The 11,088-nt window shown below is 41.2% G+C and overlaps 1 protein-coding gene across 6 annotated transcripts in view; it reads right to left on the bottom strand.

Annotated features, from left to right (window-relative positions):
* Positions 1 to 4,685: 4,685 nt before the first annotated feature.
* The window catches only part of AFTPH (aftiphilin), a 42,348-nt gene continuing 35,945 nt past the window's right edge, over positions 4,686 to 11,088 (bottom strand). For 5 of the 6 annotated variants that reach the window (XM_025191471.1, XM_025191472.1, XM_025191473.1 and 2 more), the window contains one exon: positions 4,686 to 5,860. In XM_025191471.1, the coding sequence (XP_025047256.1) occupies positions 5,716 to 5,860 (145 nt within the window). In that variant the 3' untranslated portion in view covers positions 4,686 to 5,715. The remainder of the gene's footprint in view (positions 5,861 to 11,088) is intronic. The other variant, XR_003091729.1, reaches the window with a different exon arrangement.

Here is an 11,088-nt window from a genome sequence, read left to right as displayed (position 1 = left end):
TAAAGGGAGAGTGTTAATTAAAGTGATGCCTCATTGCTAGGTGAATAAAGCAGTCATGTAACAGGTATGAGATGAGTAATCTCAGTTTAAGACTATTCGTTTTGTATAGAAAATGCAGCCTTTCAGCAGATGTGTTCAAATGAAACCTTTTTACAACCAGTGCCACCTACACCTGTGCTCCCAGCTGTAGAGTTTGACCAGTGACAGAAGAAGTTTGACATTTTGGGGGCCAGGCCTTATGGTTAATATGCAGAAAGCTATGCAAAAGACCATTGCTTGTTTAATTGCGACTGAACAGAGGAATAGAAAAGAGGGCTCATTTTGTTCAACAAAAAAAACAAACCAACAGAATTTTGGCATGTTTAACAGAAATTCTAAATGAAAACCTCATGTTCTCAAAAGGTTTTAGAAATCATTTAAGATGAGCAGAAAGTAGAACAGTTAAGACATGTATATTAACCCCCACCCTGACCTTAGCACTGGACATTATTACCAGTGTAAATCCACCTCTATTCACTCAACTGAAGTATCATGAAGCAGCTCAGCTCACTCTAATGTAATGACACTGCAGACAAAAGGCAAGAAGCGTTTTCATAGAAGAATTGTAACTTCTCTTTCCTTGAGGAACTGCAACAGAATTCAAGTCCTATAAAAGATTACCCGACTGCATAAAAAAAAGAGGCTTTCCTTCAATGATTAATGAAGCTAGAGATCATAAAAGCACTGGTTTCTGTGGGACGCTCTGAGTGCATCCAGACGTGTGTGGACATTTGTTTCCTTGGGGACAAGTAGTGGTGGCACACCTCATACCACCGGTTCTTGTCCCTGAGGAATGCCTGTGCCACGTGCGCTTTGGTGCACAGCAAGTTACTCCAGGTAGGATAGGGGAGGCTGGGGCCAGCACTGGGCTGGCCCCAGCAGCCTTACCTGGGGTACTGGGGGTCTCCCAGGGCTGCAGCTGCAATGATTCTGCTACATGGCACCTGCCTGGCTGCGAAGTGCAGCTCTGGGCGAGCCGGATCCGCTTTTCAGCAGCGCACTCTGGCCAAGCGTGTGTTTCTTCAGGTTTTTTCCCCTGCATTTTTTTTTGATCCCTGTATATTCAGGGGTCAAAAAAACCCCTTGGCTCAGTGCATGCTCGGGCAGCACACCCTTGCAACACAAAGAACACTGGACTGTGTAGTATGTGCAGCATTTGCAGTGCAAACGTGTAGTGTAATATGTGCAAACTTTTGCCACACCACATACTACGTGACCATGGTCGTCTGGATGTGCCCCGAGTCCATGTCTATAAGGAGGCACTTGCATGTGTCACACTGCTCCCTGAATGCTATCCCCTGCAAACACACTGCAGTGTCTCTCAGATCCTACTTCCTCTAAATGTGAGTTAATTGGCACTCACTTAACACTGCTAACTAGCCTGCCTTTGGTGCAGGTTACACTGCTTTTAGCTGGGGGAGAAACCTGAACAGAGCAGAATACTTGAGGGAGCCATTGCTATTGGGAGCTGACTTATGATCCCAGGTTGGTGTTAGTGGACTAAGCTGTTAGAGGAGTGGGGGTGGGAGTGTCAGCTGCAAGTTGATCTTAAGTCTCCTCACAATTGCCTCTCGAGCCATTGCCAACCGTGCTAAGTTTGTTGCCTACACATGGCATTCAAGCTCTGTACATATCACAAAGTGGTAACAGTGAATGGAAGTTGCATATGAAAAAAACTGTGCTTTGCAGCTATCTCATCCCCTCACAGTAGTCTGCAACTTCAGAAACTGATTTTCAAAGAGGCAGAATTGGGCATACAGGGCCCCCATTTAAAAAAACTGAGCAACAAGACCAAATCTGACATGTAATGCAAAGGAAATCTACTGAAGTCTTCCCCTTGAGTGCAATGACTTCAGCTTAACAAATATGCCCTTAACCTTGCAATCATATTACTTGCAATAAGAGCATCTGAACCAGACTGATGGGATGAAGTATTAACTGCTACAGAAAAGCATCTGAAGGACTATACAGACATTGTATTGGTGAGTGCTAGTGTTGAGATCTCAAAGTCAGGTGCACCTCATCCCTATTCCAATGAGGCATCTAACAGTCTCAGGTGTGGTGCTGGAAAGGCAGCAGGTGGCACTGTTTCCTGCAAGCCAACACTACCGACTCAGAATGTTGCAGTGCATTAGGAAGACTACATTTTCTTCCAGATAAGATGAAGAAGAGTCCAGCTATTGCTGTGCTGTTCAAAATCCTGTGGCATGCTTCACAGTAGGCATCTTGAACTTTGTTTTATGGCTAAATTCCAGTTCTGACAATTATACTCAAATTAAGATGCCTCTTGCAGTTTCAGCTGGATTTGTACATGAGCACTTCAGTGACAATTAAAATGAAGCTGCCTGGAGGGAATGGGGCATATTTCATGCTCCACGCCCAAACGGGCCCCATCCTTCTGAAAGCAAAGGCAAGATTTCAATGAGCTAGAACACGCTGTATTTTTCAGTGGGCACAATGAGCAAAACACCTTTTCAGTGCAGATGAAAGCTGCAGCATAAGCACCAGGCAAACATTTGAGAAAAAAAACTATAGACAATAGAAAGGCCAGCTGTAGGGGAGCCTCTCCATCCATCCCACTAGCCAGAGGCAAGTTAATTGCAAAGAAAGAAGAGGGAACAAGTATGGAGGGGAAAGGCAACGCGTTGCTTCTCAAAGCAAAACCAGCATATGCAGCTCAGCTACTGGCTACTCACAGGGCTGAATTTAGATGGGAGGTTTTACAGATTTCAGAAGAGCAAAATTTTGTGCAAAAGCCAACTAGCTCGCAGGCTTCACATGAAGTTTCAGGATTAAAGCATCAGTCACAATAGACTCCCACTGCCTGTGCTCTCCCCCCTCCTACTTATGCTGAGGCCACCAGTACTGTACTCAGACTTGGAAGACAAATGGGCAGCTGCCACGAGAGGCAATTGTGAGGAGACTTAAGATCAACTTGCAGCTGGCACTCCCACCCCCACTCCTCTAACAGCTTAGTCCACTACCCGCCAGCCTGGGATCATGAGTCAGCTCCCAAACGCATTCTCCTCAGACAATAGCTACAGCTCCCTACTCCAGTTGTATCACTAGTCCAGCTCCAATGGCACATTTGCAGTTATGAAAACAACAACAGCAACAACACCACAATGTCTTCAACTGAAAGCAGCTTAACCTTAGAACAGATTATTACAGCATGTACACATTAGAAAATGACCAAATTAAAACAGAAAACCATCAGGCTTACCAAAAGCTGGTGCCTGGATGAAATGTATAGCATAACTCAGTGCTGTAATGAAGACGGAAACCATTTAAAAGGTTTTTCTGTGATATAGCAGATGGCTTTTACATAAGCCCTTTCAACTGCATGGGGATGCAGTTTTATACTACCCTATTGTGTGCTGAAGCCCTAATCAGAGACCAGTGGAGCAAATTTAGGCTTTGTAACCTAACTTTACAGCAGCTGTGCAGCTAATCATTAAGTCTTGAGTGGCTACCACAAACTAATTGAAACTTCCACATTATGAAGGGGTAAACACTCAGTTGACTACTTCTTTCCATCATTTGAAAAGCATCCCTATACTGAAAGTCCTGACAAAATTCAGACTTATTTCAGGATTTATATAATGATCACATGAGACATCACATTAATGCTTATGATCAGATTTTTGACAGACAGACAATGAAGCACAGGGAGAAGAGGCAGGGAATTTGTTGGAAATTTTTCAGAGTTCTGTATTAGCTGATTAATTGCCCATTAGCTATGTATGCTTGAAATAGCTAAGCACAGATATAAGGTAAGACATTAGATGGAGACCATGGACTTTGCTGGGGCTTCTCTCCATCTAAGGATTGCTAGCTAGTGTTGAGCCCAACCCAGTTCCTTTGAAATCAGTGGGCACTGGAACAAAATCCCTGCCTCACCAAGGTATTATTCATGAAAGAGTGACAACATGACACAGAGCCTCTGACATACTAAAGGAATTAACTAAATCCTACACTATCATTTTTAATTCCTCTTTGGAAATTGGGGAGCCCAGTTGTCTTCCTTCACCTGGATTTGTGTTTAAGTATCACCCGTTACTTTGAAGACATCATACTGTAATGAGACTAAATTGTTTCAAGCTGCAATACCTGAAAGCAAACAGGAAGTCTGTGGCACATGGAAAAGAGGCGTAGTTCATACACACAAGACCATTAAATACATATCTGACAACTTCTTGTGGAAAATTGAGAGAGTGAGTTTGTTGGCTTGTGTGGCATAGAGGCTAGGAGGAAGTTTGTGTTATATCCTGCCTTTATACAAGTGACCAGTTTTGCTCTGAATCAGTGATTCTCAGCCAGGGTACCAAGAGATCATGAAAGGGTGCTGTAGGGTAGTATGCAATATTAGACTGTTAGATGTGCAAACACCAACACAAGATTCATGAGAGAAATTCAGAGATTTTGAATCCTGTGCCTCCAAAGACCCTGTTGTGGTCTTTCTGAGTTCTCTGCAAAAGAAGAATTGCTCCATTATTTCTCTGTAGTCAGAAAACAAGTGAAAGCTAAGAGCTGGCATTTTCCAAGGGTGCACTGAGTCTAAAAAGGTTGAGAATGACTGCTCTAAGCACTCTGAGTAAGATGGATAGTATACAGAGTCTGCATAAAAACATGCCAGACTATATACATCTTTTAAATTAATTTTATTTTGTGTAAGCTAAAAGGAAATTTACACACTTAAATCTCAAAAGACCTCAGGCATGCACATTAACCTTGTTAGAGGTTCTTCTACATAGCTCTCTTTTTTCCATAGGAATTTCCCCAAACATTTACAACCCATAGTTTTTACTGTATATACAGCCTAAAACCATAGCAATCTATGATTATGTCATTTTACACTGTGCAAAATCAAACAAAGGAATAGTGGTACAACAGAACAAAAAAATTGTAACAGGTAAATTTCACTGTAAGACATTCATATAGTTTTGGTCCTTCTTTTCCAAATCAAATTGATTGAATGAAGACAATCTTCTAATGACCTCAGAAATCATGTGTTCAGACAGTGATCCATAACTTAACACAAAAAGGTACTGACGATATACCTTTCAAAAGGCTACACAGCAATAAAGCCATATTGTTAAAGTTTGAAAAGATAAAAAATAACCAACCAAAAAGCACCTTAGGTTGACAGAACAGAAAGAAGAGCCTGTTTTAAAAAAAAAAAAGCTGAAAACCCCACAAAGAGACAATGACCTTGGGCTTTTTCAGCAAAGAGTGAAGTATTCTAATATATGTAGGAAAGAAATTAAGACACTCAATACAATCTGAAAAGGGGATTTCACAGACAGCGATGATTGAAGTTTCATTGTGTGTTTTTTTAATTTTTTTTTTTTAAGTTTTATAAGAAGGACATCACCAGTGTATTTCACAAAGACGTAAATGTATACACCCCAGCACAACAAAAAGAGCAGATCTTCAAAAAGGTTCACCCCCAATTATTTACATTTTTGCTAATATAAATTTAGGACTCCAGTATGTAAATAAATATACACTGCTATGTATACCTTTCTAGTGCTGCTTACCAACAAATCATCTGAACTTGATTTTTTTTAATTAAAGCAAGATTGCTTTTTATGACCTGGGGGTAAGGGGAGAGGGAAGAAGAAAAAAAAAAGGAAAAAAAAGAAAAATCAATAGAAAGTGTCCAATTCACATCACTTAGTCTACCTTTTCTTGGCAGCTTGTTGAAGGTGTTAATGTGGCTGGGAACATCAACACCTTGGCATGCATGAAACTTAAGTCAGGAAGGCTAGAAATCACCTTGGCAGCCTCTTCACTAAGATGTTCTTCCTTTTTTGGCTTCCTGTTAAAAAGCAAGAAGAAAAGTGCATTAATCTGCTACCTGATGTTCATGAAGGAAGACCCACTGATAGAGACCAGTGTACACCTGTAAAGCAATACAGATACAATCATATACCTGCACCATAACCTCCCATGAAAGGTCTGCAAGCCATATTGAAATGAGGGAAGTTGGAATATTCAAAACCTTAATATCTGTTTTGCATGTTTTAAAACAAAATAGCAGTAGTTATTAGAATCCAGACCTCCACCTCCAACACTCTCAATGCAGAGAAAAAGATCCGAGAAAAGTTCAGATGCCTGAAAAATCCCTTTCTTTTTTAAGAGGACAGTGTGTAGTACTAACTGTTTTTACTTCTGAATATAACCCAGTGTAATCAACTACATTTCACACGTTCTAAACTCATTTTGCTCTCACAATGCTCACAAGAATTAACTGCAAATTAACGAAGGGATTTCTTCTTCTGCATTCCTCAGTTATTTGGTCATTTGTATAACTCTCTTGCAGACACCTTATATTTGCTATTCAAATAGAATAAGCTTGATTCAGACTGTTACAAAGCACTGATCCATACTATATCCTACTGAATGCTGAGAGGTATTTAGGCTGGAGTCAGACAGAAGGCAGGGCAGGGTGGCACTTCAGAGACCAACTGGTTCAGAGAAGCATAGGTTTTCATAGGTGACCGCCTATTTTGTCAGATGCTCTGACACCTGATGACATAGCATCTGACAAAGTAGGGTGTCACCCACACAAGCTTATGATCCAGCTGGTCTCTGCTGAATGTAGCTATGACAAGTAGAATTGACTGCTATTACGGAATGCTGTGAAGACACTGGAACTGCCTTCTTAAAAACTTTTAGAAACTCTAGCACATATAAATTCCTCCTTCCTTAGTGACAGGACTAATAACAATAACAACAACAACAACAACAACAAAAAATCAGACTTACGCCTGAAACCAGATAAACTACTTTGAAGATTTCCTTTATACTCATCTGCCCTTATGCAAGATCAACTTAAAAGTTTATACCTAGAGCAACTGTCCCTCCAGTCAGGAGGACTGGAAATAGATTTTTTCCTCCCCATCACCCACAAACAGCACTCCTTTAAGCTGGCCAGTGGTTTGTGAGAAAGCAAGGAGCATAGTGTGTTGCCCCCACAGAACTCCCAGGCAAAAACCAAGTTCTTGATTCAGATTCCCCATCAACACAGGTGATCTTTGTTGACACCTGAAACTATCACTTGATGAAGGATCCCTGTATGAGGTAGCCAGGATACCAAACCTGACTTTTGAATAGTGATATTTTCTCTTTGCTGCAGTGGAATTTCATGAGCCACTGCTTAGGCAGATTACCAAATTCTGGAAGATAAACAAAGCTGTGCGCTGGATTTAGTGAAAAAAGGAGCAGAAAGCTAATGTGTGCCTCCTTCCAGTTCAGCATTTGCCCTTGGAGGGCTCTTTATCTCTGAGCTGCTGAAATGTGGTCATCACCACCGACTGTGTTATCAGTATTTGGCACATGCAATAAGCAGCTGCAGTACGGAGTTGTGATCAATTACCCACAAGCCTCTCAAGGTGCCAGCTCCTGTAGTTCAGTGGTGATCAAGAATTCCTTCTTGTTTCTCAGAAAGGACAATTTGAAAGAGGAATTGAAGAGAGGCTTAAGATCACAATTACAGACGCTGGCATCAATGCTATTCTGGCATGGAGGCAGAGTGCCCACATTTTTTGCTATTTATCTGCCTTTTTCTGCTCAACTGGATTTGTTACACTAAGAATCATCATATAGAAACATTTCAGTAGTGTATCTGGTCTGACACTCAGATTGGCAAGAGCCTTGTACAGCAGTCAAGAGGATATTGCCAGCCACTGCTTCTAGCTGGGATACCTTGTACCTGCAATACTTCTCACCGAGGTTACAAAGCAATCATTGCAAACCTCTGGCTGTTTCTTGGTTTGGAGGTGTTTTGCAATACCTTTGCACTTGGTATGCTCTGCTACTGGGAGTTATCTGTCAGAGGATGGGCTAATAGAGTTCTACGGCAAAATCCCTGCCCAGGTTAGTTATGGATACAACCACTACCATTGTTATAAACAGCAGTACTACTAAATTTTGGTGACTCTTATGCAGGAAATAATTAACTGATGCAGCTAGAACTACTGGTGTCTTCCAGTAGGGTTATGCTGCGTAACTCTACAGTCTAGTAGAAACACAACTGCAGTGGACATGCTGCAATTGGTGTTGGTGACTGGGCCTCCTTTGATGGAAGCACTGGTAGGGGCCCTGGCAGATATTTAAACCCAGTGAGTAACTTTTCTGAGTGCTGAATTCCCCCAAGTGAGTGGGAATTCCCTTGGTGTGGTTGAACCTGCAGAGGTGCTTCTTGGTTTGCATTCTAGATTTCACTTTAGTGCGCGGGGGGGGAAGAAGAAGAGATGATATGTATGGAGTCTCCCTCCTACTGCAGCAGGAGTTTTGCCCCTTTCACTGGTTTCTCAATAGCCTCTCTTTTTTCTTCTGAGGTGGCCCTAGGGGTAAGCAGCCTTCCCTAAGCAGATATGCCTGTATTCTACCACCTATAGTCCAGAGTCCTTCTTAAGATGCCCTTGTGTGATACCTACAGGAAGCTGACAAGCTTACAACCAGCAGGCGGGAAAGTGGTTGGAGAGCTGGAATAACTAACTCTTTGTTCTCCTAAACAAATACAAACCTCCCAATCTGTGTGCCAGCCTAAACATGGACCACTCTGCTTGGACATCTCTTCTGCCCCCCTCCCCACCCCAAGCTCCAGTGCCTAGCTGTGTCTTACATGTTTACAACAAGCATTGTGGACACCAACATAACACCAGCACTAATTGCGACAGCATGCTGATTAGATAAAACATAAGCTGCTCTGGAATTATGAAAGAGTCAGACCAGAGCATCTAGCAGTGCCCACCAGTGATTTTTTTGGTATTTAAACTCGAATAAGATTCAGCCATTTCTCGTAAAAAAAAAACAACCCCAAACAACCCCTCAGCACTCCATTTTCTTTCAACAAGGCAGCAGATACATTTTTGGACTCTGCCAACTCCATGGTGTTCTGCATAAGTGCAAAATGGTAGGGGCAGGCTCTACTGGATCACTGATCTGCCACTAACTTTTTACCCTTTATATTTAGTATTCACATCTTCCTGGAACTGCCAGTCACTTTTCCTCCCCCTCCTCTGCATGCTCCTTTTGAGGAAGTGACAGGTTGAGTGCAAGTGACCTGTCTATGGGTGAAAGTGGTGCTGGCTCCCACTAACAAACATCTTCAGGGTGTGGCTTGAGGAAGGCACTGGGCATTTCTACTATACAGGGAATTTAAACATTCAAATTTACCCATGCCATCACTCCTCCCCTCAAGAAAACTGGAGGTCTTTGTCAGCACTAGGCTGAGCCATGTCCTCCCTCAGGAACAGATAATAATCTGACTCATCTTTGGTGGGTTTAACATACCCACACTTCTATTCTTAAGTTGTGAGTTTATTAAAACTATTTATTTCAAGAAAAACACAGTTTAGTGTGAAAAGGCAGTACTATAGGTCAATACCAAGATGATAAACCTTTGAGGAAATGGAAGGGTATGTTTAGGAGAACAAATAGACAGAAAAAGTGAAAGAGGAAAATGAAGTGAATACGTAGAATCCAATTATCTCTTAATAATTGGCAGTTCAGACCAAATATTGAGCAACCAACCATTTATCAAACAGTGGTACCTACACTGGGTTCTAGCTGCTCCAAGCCAGTCATTTCCTATCCTTGCATCCAGAATTAAAAGCCCAGCCTAATGCCCTGCTTCTCTGTACCTAATCCATAGTACCAATAACATCCTCTAATGGCTTCCAGCACTTGAAGTCAGAAAAAAGGGGGTAGGTGGGTAAAACAAAGGACCACCAGTTTATTACCCTTCTATCACATGCTTCTACTTTGGGGTATCAAGCCACAACAACTACTCATTTCCAATATGGGATTAAGATCAACAAGCAGCAGGTCATAAAAGTCTCCTCTCCCCTTTCCTTATTGGCAGGTACAGCCTCTTAAAATCATTTTAAATCACTAGTATTTAGATTCTGGGACTAAACTTCCCTATAAGGGTCCCTGTAAGAGTCTGTCTTATTTGCTGCCTGAATTTCCTATCATGCTTTGGGTGTAGAATCAAATCAGCACTACAAAAGTATGCAGACAGACAGTCATTTGAATACAACAGACTATTTACCAATTTGTAAAAAAAACCTAAAACATACCAAAACAAGAGAGAGAACTGATATTCCTGAGAAGCCTGCCAGATCAACAAATACAATCCTATGGAGAGGCTTACAAGAGTAAATAACTGAACTTCCATGCACAAATATGTGCTTGGAGTCTGGCAGCTACTCCAGGAGTTTTCAGAAATAGATTATGTCAAAACCTTGTGTACAGTTATGAAGAAGTATGAACTTCCTTAAGAAAGCCAACATTTTCTACTCAGTAATTTCAGACTACTTTGTGGAAATTAAACTCTCTTAAAAATTAAACTGTATTTCCAAAAAGTCTAGATTTTTCAGTTTTCCTTTATAGAATATTATAAAACAGCCAAGCTGAAATCTGATCAACCAGCATTGAGGTTTAGAGCTCCATCTAATGGCTTAGTGTTGAAATTTCATAGCTTTGTACTGTCAGAGTTCTCTAAATGTAAGGTTAGGCAGAACACAGAGCAGGGTACCATTTTAGACTATGGATACATGTATGTTTGGATACTGCTTCGCCCAGTGTTAAAAGTTGGAGCAGCGCTGTTACATTTGTTACGTTTCCAGCTTGCCCACGCAAAATTAGAACATAATTAGAAAGGGCAGCTGCCCTTTTGAAATGGCTCCAAATGTACAGGTGTCCCTGCCCTTGCATACTAAGCAAGTCTCAATGCAAGATTCTGACTTTTACTGTGAAGAAATAGCAAGACATTTCCAAACCTGATCACAACTCTATAGGAGTTTTTGTGATGCCTAGTTTTAGACATTTAAAAGCCATCTCTATGAAACAGTTATTACAAACAATATTAAACTGCAATTCCATTTTATAAAAAGAAGTGTCACACAGAGGAGAATAAAGGCTGCAATGAGTTTTAGAGTTACTTGCAAAAAAATACAAGTAGGAAAACTTCACTCAACATTGCTTATTTTGTATTTTTACAAATATAACTTTTAAGGAGAGCAGCATAAGGAAAGC

The sequence above is a fragment of the Alligator sinensis genome, unplaced genomic scaffold (assembly GCF_000455745.1).
Source record: "Alligator sinensis unplaced genomic scaffold, ASM45574v1 scaffold219_2, whole genome shotgun sequence".
Taxonomy (NCBI): Eukaryota; Metazoa; Chordata; order Crocodylia; family Alligatoridae; genus Alligator; species Alligator sinensis.
The sequence above is the reverse complement of the archived record's forward strand: the minus strand, read 5'-3'. Positions and strand labels throughout refer to the sequence as shown.